The sequence below is a fragment of the Apostichopus japonicus genome, chromosome 5, assembly GCF_037975245.1.
Source record: "Apostichopus japonicus isolate 1M-3 chromosome 5, ASM3797524v1, whole genome shotgun sequence".
NCBI classification, from domain to species: Eukaryota; Metazoa; Echinodermata; class Holothuroidea; order Aspidochirotida; family Stichopodidae; genus Apostichopus; species Apostichopus japonicus.
In genome coordinates, this window is record NC_092565.1 from 14,113,179 (window position 1) to 14,133,926 (window position 20,748).

Sequence of the window (20,748 nt, forward strand, 5' to 3'; positions counted from 1 at the left end):
AAATATTCTGACAATCACAACCACCTGGTATGATCAGCCTCCTGGAGTATATATGAGAGTGAATGTGGTAATGTCTGAACTGATATGCATATAAGAGTAGGATTCAGTGGGGACTGTTTTGACCTATTTCCTAGTCTTTAAATGCCTCATGCACCGTTTGCAGTTTGTTTTTTTCTTGGGAAGACCCCTATATATGGGAATCATATTTAAGAACCCCAGGGCCTAAAATCTTACCTGGATCTAGAACCCACGTGTCTTCATCTGAATAAACCATGAACATTTTGAAGAAGAAAAAACAGAATTAAATGATCAAAAAGTCCAACTTTGAATGGCAAAGTTGAAACCAAGTCAGAGCAGGGAAGAAAACTCCTAACTCTACCAGAGTATTTGCCATTATTTGGCCACATGATTACAATAACTTCCCCAAACAACCCACCCCCACCTCACACACACACTTTGAGAAGCATATCAGTACCCATAGAAATGTGTAGACAAAGGCCCTCAATAACTACCAGTCTGTCAGGGGAGTGGGTTTTGCTGAAGCGAGTGCTCCCTTGTAAAGGTAATAGATTCATAAGAATTATGAAAAAATGGGGGAATAGTCGGTTGAAATTTCGGATACCATGATGCCTCTGAAGCAGCTAAGACAAGGTGAAGGTGGCGTACTCCTATTAGCGTCTATAACAATCCTGTTTCAGGAAAAGTGCCAATAAGGATCAGGAAAACAACTTTTTCGCTATGATCAATTAAGATCTGCTTTTTTTTGTGGCTTGGATGTTAAAGATCATGAATAGAAGCACATGTTGTGCAAAAATTGAGGCAATTTTAGTCCTCCCAGGAGTAGCGTACAAAAATTGTTTACGACCGAGTAAAGAGGTTTGTTTACAAGTGCCAAAACTTGCTCTCATAACAAAAATCTGAATGGTCATGATAAATTGATGGTGCCATGAAAGGTCAGCTATTCAGTGATGGGTAGCGTTTAGCTAGTAAGGACTTCTATCTACACTTAGATACCACATTACTTTTGTGATTTAGTGTGTAAGTCAATGGAACTTTTAAAGGGCGTAAGCTACCTATAGAGATTGGCGTTCCTTACTTTCGAGGGTGCATTCAACTTCTAAATTGCTCTGACGGGTTCATATGTGTGATCGATCGTCCGCGGCGGGAATTACACAAATTTGCAGTAGACACAATTTTAAATTTTTATCATGTCGACTCCTGATGAAAGCTATGAAGAACAAGATGAAGACAGTGAAGAAGAAGAAGTGGAAATGACGGCAGCTGAAGCTCTTGCTAAGTTAGAAGAGGTAAGTCTGACGAACTAGTAAGGCTGCAGCATATATCATGTTATAACCCCTAGGCTATGCCTTACCTACTTTCAGTGTGGCCTAGCCTAGGGAGGGCTATGCTAAGCCTATTCTTCAAATGGATTGAATTTGCATTTAATCAAGTAATGTTCAGACAAAAGACTGCCAGTATCATGTTTAGTTCATACTTCAAAAGGAAAGTTGGCTAGGTATTTCTCCTGAGGATCTGATAGGAAATAGTAGACAGGCACTATGGCCTAGGCCTATGCAAAACTGCAGTGTTACAACACTTTATGCATGTTACACAAATACATGCAACTCTGCAGGTGCCAACCCCATATAGTTTGGTTTAAAGACTTTGCACTGGATATTTTCCGGAAGGTCAGGTGGGAGCAGCGGTGGAGGCCATTATCACTGCAGCATTGGCATTGCAAAACAAAGTTGTTAAAACTTGTTTCCCAACAACATAGAATCAATCCATTATTCCCTATTCATCCTAACTAAGGATGTGTTCAATCACTATTCTTTCAATGTTTCTAGTTCAATTTACATTGATTTCATGAATACACTAGAAGCTTTGTTAAAAGTAAAATTCTGCAGACATGAAAAATTACAGCAAATGAGATGTTTCTGAAACTAACAACCAGGCATCCAGTTGGAACAGCTGCAGTTATAATTATAAATGACGCAGTTGGATTTTCCCTTTCATCATGAATAGCAATTCCACATTCTGGGAATAATATAAATTTGGGTTTGATATCATGTACAACACTCATAACATAACAAGAACTGGAAATTGCAAACAACAATATCCAGGAATGATTTAATGTTCAAATTTTGTGTAGCACTTTTGAAGGCTCTGAACTTTGTCTCTTAAAAAGTATTATGGTTTCTGTGATCAGCAAGTTGTTATGCATGTTTGCACTCGTACAGTACTGTATAGCAAGTTCCCCATTTTGCATGACTAAAATGGCAATGTGATGCCAGATAAATTATTCCCTGAATATTCTCGCTTAGCTGTGTGCTTCTACTGTAAGCACAGGCTCATTTTGAAACCAACAGACAAAGGCAATTAAAATGCACACATGTATGTATAAGCCTGACACTGCAAATCATTCAAAACAAATTGTTGTGAATCCTTTTGGCCAGTAGCCCATAACACCTTGTTTTACTAGTTTTGGTCAGGTACACACATCCACATATATAATTACTAATATATTGTAAACGCAAAAATTGGTAAATTTTTTTTCTCCAATTTTTCCATTTCTCTTCGGTGTTTTCATTTAGGCTTGGCTGAACGAAAAATTTGCTCCTGATCTACTGGAATCCAAATCAGATTTGGTCGACTGCATGCTGGAACAAATAAATCAGATGGAAGAAAATTTAAGGAAATGTAAGAAGGGAGATATGAGGATTCTGATACACAGGATGGAGGTATAGTACAACATTGTCCAAGATACATTCATTTGAAAGTGGTCTATGTATGTCTCAGCTAAATGTTGGTATTTTGTTATGGGAAGAAAGTAACAAAGTTTGTTGAGATATTTAACAACTTTTGGCAAGTGCTATTGTTTACAAAGTAAAGTAATAACTGTTTATTCAAACTTTGTGTTTGTGTATTAACATGGAGAAATGTTTGCAAAACACAACTAGCTACTTCTTTGACAATAAAATGTCAAAAGAAGTTATTTAAGGTCAAGTATTTATTGCTGTTTTTGCATGTGAGCTTTATGACATTTTAGGCCCTGCCTTCCTGTTAGTCTGATAGGCCCTCCATACCGGTTTAATCTGGGCTTACCACTCGAACAGACTCCCTCCATTTACCCTGCAGTTCACGATTGGATTCTTGAGTGAGCAGTAGATCTGTCTCTGTGTTCACATTCATCAAGCCTAACTGTGAACTACAACTCCCAATCGGTAACCATGCTTACAGTGCACTCAGTAACCATATCCAACAATAATTCAGCATACCCCTGTGTGTACAGTATCTCAGGCTGATGGCTGTTTCAAGTTTAAGCGTTGTTGGATTTATACAATTCTGTCTCTGTCTCTTTCAGATTGACAGGATACGATTCATCATCAGCAGTTATTTGAGGCGGAGATTAGAAAAGGTAACGTTCCATCTTCATCACCAATCTATATGATAATGCAGGATTCTAATGTTTTGTCATACACTTGTCTAACAGAAATGTTTTCCTACCTTCCCCTCATTAGTTGGATGTTTGTAACTTGTCTGAACCAGAACAAATTAAAATGTATGGTGGCACACAGAAATCTATAAAGTGGTGGTTATCATGAAAAGCCTCAAAAGTAAATCTTTTTTTGAGAGTCTCCTCTCGTACTGACAAATAATTTAATACTTACATTATGTAGACAGCTGTTGGTGTAGACATCTCAGAAAGGTAAGTTAAAACTGCATAATAAAAGGTAATCAGAAGCAACATTGTTCCTTCATGTTTATCATGCATCTCAACAATGTATGTGAGTTTCTACAAAATGTGAATATTGCCCTCTGTCTGTAAACTGATATTGTCTTCATATATTTGTGTGGACATTAATGCAGCAATGGTGTACAGTAGGCTATCACACTGTTTCATTCCATTAAAGATGAGTGTTCATTTGGAGCGATGAGACCTAAAAATTCATTGATAGTTAGATTCTAAACCAGAAAATCCAATCAGAAGTACTTGGGGTCAGTCATAACTCATAAGGTTCTTGCCTTGTCAGTTGGTGTCATGCATAGACATTGCATAGAATGTCAAGGGATATACCAAACTGTAAGAACTGGTTGTTTGAAGGACAACCAGAAAATATGCGTCAATTAGTTGCCTTGTAATTGCATATTGGCCACAGACCCAAGCTAGCGTTAAGGTAAAACCCTGGACTTCAAAGGTAAGTTGTACATTTTTAGTTATAGTTTGGAACCATGATTGTATGTACTACAGGTCCTGTCACTACAACCTGTGTTGTTATTTAAGGAAGAGTGTAGCTTGTGCATTGCCTGGTTAATAATACAATAGTACCATTGAACCTCATAGCAAAACCCAATATTAAACATTGTGCATACACAGCTGACAAAACAGAATTTGAAAAAAAACAGAGAGAAAAACAGACTTAAATAGACTGCAACAGCATCCAAAGTGTAAAATTTGGTTATGGTTTAACACAGACCAGTCACACTAACATCTGTTTGTTTAGATGCTGCCTCACCCTTCACTGCAAAGGTATGAAGCAATGATCTAAATATCATGTGTGAAATATGACACGCATTATTTAAATACAAATGCCTTTCATTGTGAAAGATATTGTAAAACATTTTTGGGTGTCATTAAACTTTTTGAGCAATTTTGTTATCATGTGATCATATTACTATTGATGCAGAATACTGTAGATCAGTGGCACCCAGTCTTGTTAGGTCACATCCCACCACCCAAATTTTTGGCATTCAGCCGCAAAACATTGATCATCCCTTCCTCTCCTCCCCCACCCCACTCCAACAATTCATCATTACAATGCCAATGGAATTTGTTGCTACTGTGATGGTTTGCTCTGTTTCCTTGCTATGATTTCATCAGTCTTGACCTGAAGAAGCGACAATGCAATCCCGGGAATCGCTCACAGTTGAAACAAATTCTGGTGACTTCTGAATCGATCTATTGACCCATCAAAAATCCTTTATGACCCAAACATTGGGTCGTGAGTCGTGACCCAATGGTAGCCGACGGCCACTCTAGATTTCTGCTTCTAATGTTGTAAACAGTAGGTAACCTATGTTGCAAACAGGAGGTAACCTATGTTGTAATCAGGAGGTAATCTATGTTGCAAACAGGAAGTTTCTTATAGCATGTGATCGTCATACTATTTATGCAAATACTGTAAATTAGAACTCTGCTTCCTGCGTTGTACACAGGGGGTCAGTTCTTTTCTTTCCTTTTTTCTTTTATGAAAGGTAATAGTTCAAAGAAAGGTACAAGAAGTAGTTGCAGCTGGCAAAGATCACATTAAGCCTTCCTTCCTTTCCATAACTCTTGGAACTTTTACGTGCTATGAATGCAAAAACAAGTCTACAGTGATGTTTATTTTGTTTGTGTGGGAGTTTGTATCAGTTTACATGTACTACTACTCGGAAACAGAGTTGATATCTCTGCATGGTGATTTAGTGTATAGGATATCAAGGTTATTATATACAACAAGATATACATTGTAACATTATATCATTACAGCCAGGACTGACAGACTCTTCAGGAAACCCAACCTTTTGATAGTTCATGTTTCTGGAATGTAAAGTGTTTGTCAGAGTAATGCAGCCAAACAAGTTCAAAGTCTTGAAACATGTTTCGTTTCTGAATGACTGTTTGTCTGACATTTCGAAACACTAATGCAAATAAATCTTTAAAATGTAACATTGAGGTTAATCCTTTCTGGGTTTTTTTTCATGTTTTTTTTTTGAGAAACCAAAAATAATTTTTGTTGGCAAAAATTTAATGCTGTTATGTGATAGACCAATCAAAACAACTTGTCGTCAGTCTAACTAACATTTCGATGTTAAGTTTGAGGGTCTTGAGAAATTTACCCGTGACATATGTAAGATGCTCATCTTTCAAAATTGTTGGACTCTGTATCATTATTGCATGATGTCAGCTCATCACCTCTAGTAATATTCTATAAAGGCATAAGATGCTGTGGTGTCAAATAAAAGGTTTACATACTTACATACATTCATACAAACTCAATGCGCTAAAATTTACAAGAAAAATAATACCAACAAAATGTACAATTAATTAAACAGGTAAGCCTTAAGTTGTTTTTTGAACAGTGCAACAGATTTAGGATGCATTACGATGCATTATATCCATTTAGCACAAATGGTGTTTGACTTCAGACTGGGGGTCCCCCCCTTATGTTTTCATATTAAGCTATTTCAAGAAATATTTGGGATAGTGTCAGTAAAAATAAATACAACAGAAGATTACCACTATTAAGTATGCCTGTATCAAATTAGGAACAAACAACATGAAAGCCAAAATGGATGCAATTTAAATAGTGACCTGCAATGAGACGTTTCTAGCTTTGTTTGCTTTTTTTTTTGTATGAAATAACAAAACTAAACTTTTGTCTAAAAGTCATCATTTTGAATTTCAGATTTTTCTTCTTTTGGAACTAACAATATTTGGAATATATGCCATCCTTTTCTGCTGCTGCTGTAATATTCTAGCACTTTTTTCAAATCAAGAAATATCTAGGTCTAAGTTCACAGTACTTTCCAAATGGACAAGGAAATTCTACTGTTATCTGGTTTCACCTACAGTTAAATTTATGATGTCATCAGGCCACTTTATATCTTCATTTTTTATTGTGATACAGATTGAAATGTTTCACCAAGAAATTTTACATCGAGATTCCTTGAGAAAAGAAGACGACCCTCTACTTTTATCGGAAGAAGAATTAAGATTCGCAAAAGAGTAAGTGACAATATTTACTGCATTACATTTAAGAAATGGGGAGTCAGAAAAGACTTCCAAATCAGCGATTTACATTGGCAGCCTGGATATATATATTTTTTTTAACTTATCCTACTCTGACCTTGTGCGAACCAAATTTTTGTCATCTGCACTAAATGTTTCCGTAAAGATGTTAATAATGGTGGAGATGAATTAAGAACGTTGAAACAGATGTGGCCATTGTAAAATAGGTAGCACCTGCACCTGTGTGATAACATACTGCATGTAAAACACATAAAGTGTGGATACTGTATGTTCTATTCCAATTTACCCAAAGTTTATTGAGTAATGTAGTGACTATTCAAATAGCTATCATTTCCCATTTGTGTCTGCTCTATGCATCTTACAGTACTTTTTGACTAGGTAGTAAATGTTGATTTGAAGCTAACAGACGGTGTCTGCACTTTCGTAGATGTGACCTACATATGAGCATCTATTCAGATCAGTGCAGAACAGGGACAGTCAATCGGTATTCGTCAACCCAACAGGCTATAAATACGACCTGAGAAAGATGACAATATGGTCGGCAAACATTTATCGGCTCAAAATGTTGGACTAAATCCAAATGTGGGGACCCTTAAGACCTCAAGCTCGGGTACACTGTTGATCTAGCCTGCATATTGACGTTTGATGACTTACAAATCTGTCTGTTCCAACAGGCCACATTGGAAGATAGAGCATAACTTAACTAGTGTTCATGCTGTACTCTCTTATTGTAAAACTCCACAAAACAGCTGTGACCCTGAATGTTTTTTTTTTATGTTTAAGAGATGTCCCATAAATGTCAAAATGATTATCAGTTGATGGTTGCATTCAGATGGCAGAGTTACTTACTTCCAATTGAAATTGTCACAGAGGAGAAGTCATTAATTTTTCATTTCTCTACAATTCTCTCCCTCAAAGAGTAACTATCTATCGATATTGAATATGCAAATGTATGCAGTTTTTGCATCTTTCCAATCTACTGCTACATGTTCCTTTTGTTTCATACTTCCCTGTCTCTTAAATTGTATGCATTCCACAATAAACAATCTGTTTCCAATTCCAATATTCTGTTTGTGTTATATGAGTGACAGACAGGCCTTAATGATATCTTCAAGACAAGACTAATCAACATGATGTTTCTCTATTTTCATTTTCTTTTTTGGTTTTATTTCACATCAGCTTTGTTTGAAGTTTTAATAGTATACATGCTTTCATTTGCATCGTTGCTGCCTCACACCCCGACCCCCCACCCCAACCCCCCACGTGTATGTTGCCATTAATCCCCATTTAAGAGTATACAGGGAGTGCTGATACGAGAGATAACTGAATTATTAAACTTAAAAGTATCTCACCACAATAGAGATGACACTAAAGAGTTGTAGTGTTTGTTTGATAGCTTCAAAAGTTCAAATATTGTATGCTGTCAAATATTTATAGCCCAAAGATCCAAAGCATTCTTTTTGACAATATATATAGGAGAAACATGCATGATGTATGTATAGGCCTACAATGATGATTATTAATTTCTATACCTCAATTAGTAAATAGTACAAGCCTCCATACATTGCCAGTTTATTGCAATATTAAACTTTATCTCAATAAAAACCAAGTGCGGAAGGGAAGATTTCTGTCAAAAGTTTACCAATGTCATTATCACCTCTACCCACCTCCCAATAGTGCCAGTAAATCAATAGTCCTATTGGTGCTTATATTTAATGTAATCTAATGTTAAAGACTTTGTGAGTCATAAATTTGTATCAAGATAGTTATAGCATACAGGGAGTTATATCTTGAAGGGGGTCAATAACCCACGCGCTACAAAATGTTCTTGTTTGTGAAGAAAGTATATGCAAAGGAGATGCATTTCGGACTTACCCTTACAATTATTAGCACCCCTGTGATAATACGGTGCATAGCTTCATCGGCAATAAATTGGTTAATAAATTTAAGAGCATTTGGTGAAACGGCTTCACAGTACAGTAGTTTTAACAGGTGCAAAGTATCATTTGTGTGTGTCGGTGTTTTCCCCCATTTTCCCCAGATGAGCATTTACATGGATTTGAGATTATAGCTGGTATCATAATCCTTACTGTAATTTGAAATTCTGTGATAAATCATATTATTAATGGCATATTGGCAAAGGGGATACTTCAATGCATTCACATGTTGTGTAGAATTTTTGAGCGCTAAGTTGTCTCTCTCTCTCTCTCTGCATGGAAGACTCAAACTTATAGACTTTGTGTGCACGTCATTATTACTGTATTGTGCATAATCAGGTTAAGAACTTACCCAGTTTGCTAGATGCAATATCAGATAAATTATCCCCCCCCCCCAAGGTTAAGTTACAATCAGTACTGTTGTTCTACCCAAGGTTGGTTTTTATGCTTGCTATGTAAAATATAGTCTTGCAAGAATGCAGTGCAAGGTGTTCTACATAGATTGATCATAAAATTAGTAGGCCTAAAAGATGTTTGCAAAGGAACACTGTCTTCCCTTTGAATATGTATGAACTTGGATAAATTTAACCCAAACTACAGCTTCCCAATAATAAAAACCCTTTCTGGTACTGGAAGAAGAAAGTTCAACGACTCTTTGAGTGTTGTACAGATTTAACATAAGGTGTGGTTATTTGACATAAGTCACAGTGAGATGTGGTCATGGGTCTTACTTTAGCAGGGCTGGAACACATCGAACAGAATCCAACCAACATGGACAGAAAATTGCCATCGTTGCCACAGCTATTACTTGCCATACAGCCCTCAAAATGCACCTGTTGCCAATAGCAACATCTGCTACATAGGTCCCTTGTTAAAGTCAATGGGTGCATTCATAACAAACTTGATCACTGAACTCCAACTTATAGATGGGACGTCTGAATACAAAGTGATATTTTTACATTTTCTGTCATATCTGTATGTGACGTACATTTCTTCCTCACTTTAAAGAAAATGCCTTGGTGCATGTTCAAAGTTTGAAAATTGTTTTGGTGCCCAATAGAAAGCTGCAAAATTTCTGCGATGCCCCTGCTCTGGCATCTCAAAGAGAATTCATAGCAATTTATAACATGCCATCAAACAATTTGCCATGCTCCTATCAATCCTCAATTCAAGGACCTCTAGGGAGTTAAAATTTTCGTAAAATATTGTTCTAAAGAGTGTTGCATGTAATCTTCTCACCCTCTGACAGCCTCAAAGCAAGCTTTGTCATTAGTTTCCCTGCAACAGCACTTGAATAAGATAGATATTATTGGAAAGTGATCAGCTTTTGATTGGTTTATTGGATATTTGATGACGAGTTAAGTGCTCTTCATATGTGACAGGAAAGATGGACTGCCGGAGCAGACAACCAACAAGTATTCAGCCCTCTCAGCATCATGTTGATAACTCACAATAAGTCTTGAAGATATCATTAAGGCCTGTCTGTCTCTCATAAATAACACAAACAAAGCTGATGTGCAATAAAAACCAAAAAGTAAATGAAAAACAACATGTTGAAAGCTCACAATAAGTCTTGAATATATCATTAAGGCTATTACTGTAAGTCTATCTCACATAAATAACACAAACAGAATATTAGAATTGGAAACAGATTGTTCATCCATTACAAGAGGCAGGGAAGTATGGAACAAAAGGTACATGTAGCAGTAGATTGGAAAGATGCAAAAAACTGCATAAATTTGCATATTCAATATCGATAGATAGTTACTCTTTGAGGGAGAGAATTATAGATTAATGAATAATGAAGGACTTCTCCTCTGTGAAAATTTCAATTAGAAGTAAGTAACTCTGCCATCTGAATGCAACCATCAACTGATAAGCATTTTGACATTTATGGGACATATCGCTTTACAGGGGCAAACAAGTGATTGCTCAAAGTGATTGTATTTTCATATTAAATGGCACACAAGAATTCTGTTTAAGCTTTTATTCGATGATTTATCCAATTAGTATCGTTCACTTCATATCCCTGTAGCTATGCTGATGGTGTCCAGAGTCATTTTAAGTCACTTGTTTTGACCCACTTACCGCAAAATTTTCAGAAGTTAGACAGAGAGAAAACAGGTAAGATTAAAAGAGAAACGTCATGATTACTTCTGTATGAACAATTTAACGTTAGTTTATGTCCAAGGGGCTATTTTTATTGACTGGTCTCGTTATTAATTTCTCACTAATGAAGGTTCTTATTGTAAACAAATATAAGAGGGTTTACAGTGTTAGAATGATCAGTTGCAATGCTATTTCAATTTTTAATACCTCATTTTTTTACCTAAAATGTCAAAAACTTAATAGTACTCACACACAAAACCACTGCATTATTTCATTGAGTTTAGGTACAGTACATGAAGTGTGGAAAAGAATTACAGCTGATTATTATGTGCTAGAAACTGAAAGTAAGTACACAATATATGTTTAACTCTAGGGCTAAGGTGATGTTCTCATCCTAAAAGTGTTTCCCTGACAAACCTGAAAGAAGGAAAATGTCATTTGCTGTATTTTGAATGTTGGTATGAAAGAAGTTCAGAGGACGTAAATTATTGGTTCTTTCAAAAAAAATTGCATGCTTTGAGAATTTAAGTTTGATTCCTCATGATGTATTACAAACAATCCTACAGTTATACCTAGTTTTGATTCCTTGCGGGAGGCCAAAGAAATCTAAGTGATGGTGGTGGCAAGTGTGTATGCGTGCATGTATGTATGTGTGTATGTATGTATGTGACACTTGCTTGTAAACACGGTAACTCAAAAAGTTACCGTAATAGTGGATTAACTTCATACTTGGTATGTGGATCTGTCTTATTGAGTACAAGAAGCCTATTGTTTTCTGTGAAGTTCAATGGTCATTTGGGGTCAACACTTCCTACATGGTATGTAGATTCAGTTTACTGAGTACAAGAACCTATTGACATTGGTGGAGGTCAAGGTCATTTGCGGTCAACATTTATATGAAAGTCTGAAAACCTTGTAAACATGATAACATAACAACTATATCTTTCTTGAACTTCATACATAGTATGTTCCAGCTTGGTGAGTGCAAGAATCCTATCAAAATTGGTAGAGGTCAAAGGACACATGAGGTCAACAGGCATCAAAATCTGAAAATGTTTTAAACATGATAACTCTTAAATTAAAGCTATAATTAATCTGTGAATTCTCCAATGCTATGATTTTCTTTCGGTGAACGTAGCTTGGTCAAATTCAGTTCAGTTTGGGTTCTGTGAAGGGGCTCTATAGGCCTCAACAAATCATACCTGGTATCCAGGTAATGAAACCTGCTTCAGAGTTTATACTCTTGCTATAAACATGCACCTAAACCTCCTATCAGTTTGCCCCCTCTGAGCATCAAGTGGTCGATAGGTTATCTCAATGGGCACAAACTGGCTCAAGGGTCAAAAGGTGGAAATCTCAAATGGTGGAAAATTTTGGCCAATGCTTCAGAAGTATTTCACAATGAATGGCTCTCCCTTAATTCTTGGACAAAGTTTACTCACTTGCCCTTGACATTAGTCAGATAGTAACTTTGAATTTTTTTGAGGACATTGTATGGTAAGGAATCACAAAGGTAGCTGTCCTTCTGGTTTCTTTCTCAGTATTATTTTGTTTGCTTTGTCCAAAGTTCAAAATGCTAATTCCTCTGAAGGTCATTTCAAAAGGTCATTAGAAAGACAAACAAAACCTGACAACTTATCGAGATATCCCAAATTCAAAGAGTGTTAAATATTGTAAAGTTTCTTTGTCTGTAGAACAATAAAATAGAAGATAACTGATAGAAAGGAAACAAACTAAGACCGTTGAGGATCAACAATGATCAAATGATCAACACGTCACCCACGTAGCTCACATTAATTTGCTGTTATTCTAGTTGCAGTTTCCTTCTTGTAATCATTTCATCAGTTTTGAGAATACTCTCCTCCTCCACATTGTTTTTGAGCAGCAGATGAATGTATGAATCAATTAAATGCCCTCTGTTCATACTGCGAAAGCTTTTGTCTTGCTTGAAGGTACATGTTTTCTAAATTGTTGTTGTCCAAAGAATTTGTGCGCCTGTGTTTGCGTACATCAAGGGAAACGTTTCAAAAATAGCTGAACACCTCCTATTCAACTCATGAGAAACTGGATTTTCTAAAAATGTGATTGGAAAGTATCCCCCACCCGCCCCACCTCCGTTTACCTACCAGCTGAAATATTTGGATTAATATTAATTATCTCTATAACGTAGTTTCAGTTTCTCTAAAGTCAATGGGAGAGTATAAAATTAAACTAAAATGGTTACTGATTTCTCATATGGAATTTTTCCTTCGTCAATCAATATCATTTATATTTTATTTCTTTATAATTTTTTTCTTCAGCCCCTAAACCTGATGTAGACAGTTACGTCTTTCTTAAAGCCAACAGGGATCAGGACCAGGTATTGATCGAACCAGAGCTGGACGATGATCCTAGGTAAGTATAATAAAGGTCATCCGATATTGACCACAAATATACTAACGGAAGTAAATCAATTATGACCCTCATAATTTAAATGCTGAAAAAGCATGTAACTGCCAAACCTCTGACAAACTTTCATCTCTAAGACATGTACAGTAATTTGTCTTATCTAACTTTTTTGCAATGGGTGGAAATAATTCAGGTGGGTGGGGGGGAGCCATAATTTCACCAGGGAAGTATTTTTGATTATTTGATAAGTAATTTTAAAGCCTTCTAAAATGTTGAGGCCACTTCTAATGGTCTTCAGCTGTAGGTGTAACTAAAAGAGTTGGTGTTTTAATGTGTATTATGTTAACAGGATGGAGATCCTTTTGTTTTGCATAGGCTACTGTAAGTTATACAAAATCACTCAGGTTCTATCTAGTGCTAGTAGTCTTGGATACTCCGGATATGAACGCTGTACACACTGTCTGAATCATATCCCAATACATTCAAATCATATCTTTGTGGCAAAATGAACTTCTTGTCATATATTGGCAGCTTGGAACTGTGACAAAAATTACTTAAATATTTGAAAGTTTGAATGTTAGGAATTTTCAAATTGGATCTAGGTGTTTGATATAGAACACATGCTAACTGCATGATGACAGGCAATTTATATTTAGGATGTTAATTAGCTTAGTTCCTCACTATTAATGAACAAAATCAATAATGAATATCATGAGTTATTAATGTTTAAACCCATCAGCTCTGCACCCTTGAAGTAACCAAAAATCAGGTGACCATTCTAGCTGATTCTTGCTGCAATCTGAATTGGTAACAACCAAGGTTGTGAATTAATGTTGTCCATTTATGTAGAATCTATTGTTTGTTTCTCACAATAGTGCAGAGGTAGTGGATCTAGTCAAAGACTCCCAGTACATTATGAGGTTCCGACCTTTGGCCCCCCTCGTTGCAGATGGGACTGTTTCATTGATATGAGGAACGAGGATTGTCTGGAAGGGAGAAATGACCATAAAGTCATCCAGGAACTCGACCTTCAGTTATGCAATCATCCTACGGCCATCGTCTTGGTTGATGATGTTAGTGCTATCATGTTTTCCGACAACAGTCAGTAATATTCATACCACACAGACATGTGTACATGGTGGTTGTCCAAAAATGTCAGAATATTTTAAGACTGCCGGAATCTTGTTCGCATGAAGCTGGAGTTTTCAATCCATTCAGTGCTGAGGATTGCATACAATGATCGGCCGGTACCAGTGAGTTCTGTGCCTCTGTTCCTCATTCAGCATGATGCGGATGTGCCATACGAACATGAAGAGAGCTCCAACATGTAGTAGAATCTGCGTCTTTTCTGATGAGCAGAGGTGAAGCATTAATTCGGAAGTGCTGCATGCCACCAGTGGATAAACATGAGTGATTATCAGATATGGTTGAAACTCCAGACTTTTAGCAGGTTGATACAATAATTTAAACATTGAACAAGTTAAGCTAAGTGCCAGTAATAAATTGGTAGAAATATATTCCAAGGGCTTTGTCAATTTGTGCTGGCATGGTATGAGCATATGTCAGCAGCTGATAGCACTTTAAAGGGAGGCCATCACTGCTGTTTAGATAGGGGGATGGTCAAGGTGAGAGGTGGCACTAAAGTGCAGTGAAAGAACATGACAGCAGTAATAGTGTGCCTGTGGACAACACAGTCGTGCGTTCATTAATGGCACAAATATTATCAGTTGGTAACAAAACATTGAAATGATATGACATGGATGCTTATGTTGGAGGGTGAAAGGGAAGTAGGAGCTGGATGGGAATGAAGGGGATGAAGAGAGGTACAATTTACCTTTCAGCAGTTTACTTTAACCTGCCTAGGCTAGCTAGTGTTGGCAAGGACGCAAAAATGTAGTGAATGACTGACCGAGTGGCTGGTAACGGTCTTATTCAGGCTATATCCTTGCAAATTAAAACAAATAAATTCTTGTGATAGCTATAACAAAGTTTTAACACATACAGTATCATGTGCATTAGCACACCATATAACTATGGTATGGTAACTCAGGATACAAAAAAAAAAGACGAAAATATGTCCCAAAGAATCAAGAGGAGCCAAGCAATCTTTTTTTTTAATGGAAATAACCGTCTAAAGACTTAGCCACTTTAAGATACAAATGAATTGACTAGGTGACCCAGATTTTAGCCATGGAGAACTTTCCCCCCCCCCCTCCATCCTAACATAGTCCCATGCTAGTGCCTTTAGTTGTATCGGTTACTGTCTCTCATGTCTGCTCATACCTTTATGAGGTTACTATTCCATGTACAATTCCTTCCTCACCGCAGACTCAAACAGTAAAGGATACTGTGGCTTTTCAAAATCAATGATTTTCTTCCCCTTGATTTTTTTTTTTTTTTCAATTTTAATGATTTACAAATAAAGTCTTATATACATAAAGTAATAGTATGAAAATAAACTTTGACTCGGCAGATGAAAGCAGAATCTGTTTTAAACCAATCAATGGCTGGGCTTGGATGACAACCAGCGCATTCCTGGTTTAAGGGAGATTAGAGATGTGACATTTATTGTCTGAGCTCCAGATGAGTATGCCCACATTTTAACCAGACGTATAACAAAAATTTCATCGCAGAGTTTTTTCCCAGGGGCACATTATTCCCATGTTGATGCAACATTTATTAAGTCTATGATTTCATTTTGATTATCTAAAGGCACAGAAAGTGATTTTTTTCCCCCCAGAATATTTTAAAGGAACTACTCTAAAGTATTTTTCCATAGCGACAGAACCATGGGCAAAGGCTACAGTCTCATATTTATCGGCCTTAACTCAGTCTTTTTCGTTAAAGCTCTTGTGAATCTGTATATTTGTTATTCATTGCAGGTACTAGTCAATATAAACAACCAAAAAGGTTCAAGGAACATGTTGAACCTTGTTTCTCTTTTCTGTCTTCTCCTTGCCACCATCCCCCGGCCTTCCCCGCCCCCCATCTACGTCATTTGTTGTTGAAAATCACCTACATGGTACACATGTCTATTCCAAACTGTGTGAAAAGTGAGAGTGATAAACTCTTCCTATGTAGCAGAGCAATTTACTACAAATAATTTAGCTGAATGTTTCATATTTATCTCTATGATCTAAGAAGCAACACCACAAATGTTTATTTGAGGTGCTCTAACTTCATGAAGCCCACTTTCAGGAAGACAGCATTTCCTGCAGTTTTTATACAGCTCAAACTATCAATTCTGAGTGTTTTGCAGTGTGACATGAAAATAACCTGATCGGAAGAATTGTCCCAACTGGATTATACCAACGATGGACGGCTGTCCATCACTTTTGCAGTACTGTACTTTCATTTCCTGCTTTGAAGTACTGACATGTCGCACTGACATGAGCATATATAAGTATGTTACTTGAAGGGTGTGAAGACTAGTGCACAAAGAAACATCTCATGTCGGTAATCTGACCTAGTTTTGACCGAGGTGTAACAGAAGTGTTAAACACCACCATCGATCCCAGAAAATACACACACAGCTTGCTACCGTCGGTAATTAGACACTAGTGTACAGTCAATACATACAGCTACGGTCAATACCCACAACATAGTGTACATAGCAGCGTGGACATGTAGCGACAAAAAGAAAACGTCATTTGCAAACAAGGGAAAGTTAACTTTTTCAGAGTGCTGCACGCGGTTTGGGGCGAGTCTTCAATGCCTTTAAGATCAAAATCAGAAACTGGTCGTACTGTCAATAAGAGTGCCTTGAAGCATCATATGGGAGGACAGTGGGGAGTGGTATTTAGCATTAGGAAATTGTACCAACTGGCTGGTAAATGAATGCTTATGTCTAGGTGTAATCAATGATAAAGATAATTTTATGAACTCGGCTAAACAGTGATAAGATTTCTAACAATATTTCTAATTTTAGCATGGATTGCCATTTCTTTTCCCATTGAGAAGTGTAAAATTCACTTTTAAAGCATGTAACAGGTTGCTATATAATTGTCACAGCTTTCACGTAAAGTGTTTCTAAAAAGAAAAAAATCCAAGATATCATGATGTACTCAATATCCCGTCCTGATTTACTAGTATGGTATGCTGCTTTAATCATGCATGTGTCAACATATATCGATATTTTTTACCTACTGACTGGCATTAGCTAATTGATATGTGGGTAGCTGTATGACAAAGGTATCTTGAATGACAAAGGCCTGGCTAGACTATACACTTCAAACCAAGTGTACAGTACCAGTAAGTATAATGAAACCACTTCTTACATATAGTAACCCACAAGGGCGTAGGAACCGGGGGGGCTGGGGGCGCCAGCCCCCCCAGTGAAAAATGTGGAGGGGCGGAAGTATCATTCCGCCCCCCGCTTCGCAAGTGCGAAAACCCCGTTTTCATTTCCAAATGAGAAAAAAAATCTCATTTGGAGCACCAAATTGCATCTAAGGCCAGGTGAAAATACAAAATTAAGTTTACAAAATGGAGCGGGTGTTGAAGTGTGCTATATTGCATCTGAGGCCACCTGGAAATGCAAAAAATTCCAAAGGGGAGGGGGACACCCCCTCCCCTTAGACCCCTCCCCCAAGCGGGTCATCAGTCTTCAGCCCCCCACTCAAAAGTACCTTCCTACGCCACTGGTAACCCATATCGAAGCAGGACAGTACACCAATTCAGAACGCTGCCCTCCATACGGTATGGCCACTCACTGACCGCATGTATGTCCGGAATTTCGAGAAAAATTACAAACAGATAACAAACAAATCTATCAATAATCTTACCATCGAAGTTCGATATTTACGAAATCCTACAGATATACATCATTTTGGAAACTACTTTTAGTAGTCCTGTTCTGGCATCCGTAAATTGGTGTACGTGCACAGGTACACATTTAACACTGCATATAAAGTACTGTAGTAATTCCAGCTTGATATTAACTGTATTAAAATTGGCAGTATTTTTTCTGTACATTCCTAATTATCAAAATCGTGAAATATATATCTTGCAGGGTTCCCCAAACGTTGTTCATGATTATTAGCTCATGTCATCTGGTCATATAATCTCCTCCAGTCGTTAATGTGTTCATGCCTGACGAGATGGGGGTGGATCAGGGTGGTTATTGCTCTGGCGCCGTGGGTCATTAAGGGGCCTTAGAATATACGGAGGGGGCCTTGGGTAATATTGGATAAAGAAATATATGCTGAAAAAGGAAGATTACAAAAAGGGTGTTTTGTGACCGAGCTGACACCTCTTAATTTGTCTTCCATTTTGATGCAAAATCATTGGCCAAACTAGCAGTGCTAGATCCAGGGATACCATCACTCTAGTATAGCATAGTTCCAGGACGCATAGAACTATTACGCCGTTTTAAATGCGTGTAGTTCCGGGCCAAGTCACGTGATACACGGATGTGCAGGTATCTTGTTTTATACATATACCGCGCAACTACGACAGTTTATCAGTGGTTTGTGCATCATTTATTTTTTATTCATATCGTCACGGAAAGCATTAATTTCACTTTCTAAGAATCTACTATGATGGAGGAGGGGAAGGGGGGGGGTTAATTTGAATGGGAACGGTACCGGGACATGTAACTTCGACATGAGGGGCAAACCATAGTTACCCCAAAAGTTTTCGACGACATGGTTCGTCTACTACACTCCATATAGTAACATTCAAGTACTTGATGCTTTTCAACAAATCGGCTGTTTTAAATTGCATTATTTTCTATTTCGCAGCCCTAAGGGTACTTTCTTACATAACAAAAGAGAATGGTTAGATAACAACGATTATAAAGGGTATTTTTTTAGTACGACTACACGTGTGAAGAGGGAGAATTTTGTAATTTTTTTCTTACAAAACTGGGGGGGGGCGGGACACGTTCCCACTGTTCGAGTCCCCTGGTTTACTGATATAGCCTATTTTCTTGTTCGTCATGCCAACGCTTTCTCTTTGCGCATGTGCATTTGACATGTTCACGAATCCTACATATTGGCCAAGGTCTCGTACAATAATGCCCATGTCCTCCACTCCTGTGCCATCTCAGTCCTAATTCGGGATTCCTGAAATGTTTGTTTATACTATTTTAGTTATTTCAATGAGTCAGTGCATTACGAATTGGAATATTGTTGAGAAACGCAATCAGGGATGTTTCCACGTTTCGATCTCGTCTTTCATGAAATGGGCAAGGAACAGGCTACGTGCATGTAGTGACGTCACGCGGACGTAAGCCGTACTTATGACATGACTGTTAATGCCAGATGGTTTGCATCATCCAGCCACTGCAGACAACAATAACGTCTGGTAAACGATGTGTGCTTTGTTTAGTGACATGTTTTATTTGTGGTGTTCACTGTCACCTGTTTACACCGTTACACTAACTAATGGATTATACATATGCACTAATGTGGACACTATATGAATAACAAAGAAATATAATTTGGTGACGTATATATGCCTTGATGACGTGTATGTCATCACATGTGTAATCGGGTAAATGACACCATGTTGCTATACGTATAGTGTAACGTCTTCATAAGAGCTTCTTTTTTTTAGCTTTTTTTTAACGTCTTCATAAGAGTTACACTCGCCATATATAACTATATATTTGAGTACCAAATACGTTGTAATCTTGTTGCACTGACGTTACACGTGATTTTTAGCATTTGGAAAACGTTTCCTCTGTAAACATGTGTTTTCGGAACAAGCATCAATACTATAAGCCAACACTACAGGACTTTAATAGCAAATGTACCTACAACTATCGTACTATGAATGTGAGGTCAGCATAGGCCTATACACCGTACTGTTGTATTGCCAACATGGTAATTAGCTGTATGACGTAGATTCCTGTCTATGAATATTAAAACCAGTGACCTTGGCCACCACCTACTGTACTTGGGACACGTTTTTATATAAGTTTTCCTTCATGACAAGTTTCTATGTAATTGTAGGCCTACTGACATTTAGCGGTACGACTATCCTGTTGCCATGAGAGAAAGGTTTGGAACTGTTCATACTGTCAGTACGAGTGTTTTGTAGCATGATATGTTTGGATAGTGTAGAGTGGTATTAGCATTAGAATCAGATAAAGGTTAGGAACTGCTCATACTGTTAGAATGAGTGCTTTGAAGCATGATATGTGAGGACAGTATAAAGTGGTATTAGCAGTAGAATCAGAGAATTGTAACAAACTGTTTATACTGCTAGTATGAGTGCTTTGTAGCGTGATATATTTAGGAGTATATTATACTGTGGTGCTAGCATTAATTTAGAGAACAATTTTCACACCTGACTGTAGTTCAATGCCTAAGAGTTGGATATTCAACCCTTGAATCAAAATTAATGTATTCACCATATGGTGAATTATAAGTCATTTTCCACCCGTAAAAATTCTTAGAAACAGTTACATAGAAGAAGAAAAAACAAGCTTAAATAGTTATTTAATTAATAATCACTGCATTTGATGTATGACTCTCCCCCTTTCATCATGACCATTGAGTCGAAATGACGATTTTG

General features: G+C 37.3%; 1 protein-coding gene across 1 annotated transcript; it reads left to right on the plus strand.

Moving 5' to 3' along the window:
* The first annotated feature begins 1,181 nt into the window (after positions 1–1,181).
* On the plus strand, positions 1,182–16,151 carry LOC139967747 (DNA replication complex GINS protein SLD5-like). Its single transcript, XM_071971802.1, has 7 exons — positions 1,182–1,307; positions 2,595–2,741; positions 3,365–3,418; positions 6,672–6,769; positions 10,766–10,854; positions 13,140–13,233; positions 14,103–16,151. Exons 1-7 carry the CDS (start codon positions 1,209–1,211, stop codon positions 14,197–14,199), a joined length of 678 nt encoding a protein of 225 aa, XP_071827903.1. The 5' UTR covers positions 1,182–1,208; the 3' UTR covers positions 14,200–16,151.
* Positions 16,152–20,748: the final 4,597 nt, after the last annotated feature.

Coding starts and splice junctions, on each gene's coding strand:
- LOC139967747 (XM_071971802.1), top strand. CDS start 1,209: ATGTCGACTCCTGATGAAAGCTATGAAGAACAAGATGAAGACAGTGAA. Junction 1,308..2,594: donor CTCTTGCTAAGTTAGAAGAG/GTAAGTCTGACG, acceptor GTTTTCATTTAG/GCTTGGCTGAACGAAAAATT. Junction 3,419..6,671: donor TGAGGCGGAGATTAGAAAAG/GTAACGTTCCAT, acceptor ATTGTGATACAG/ATTGAAATGTTTCACCAAGA.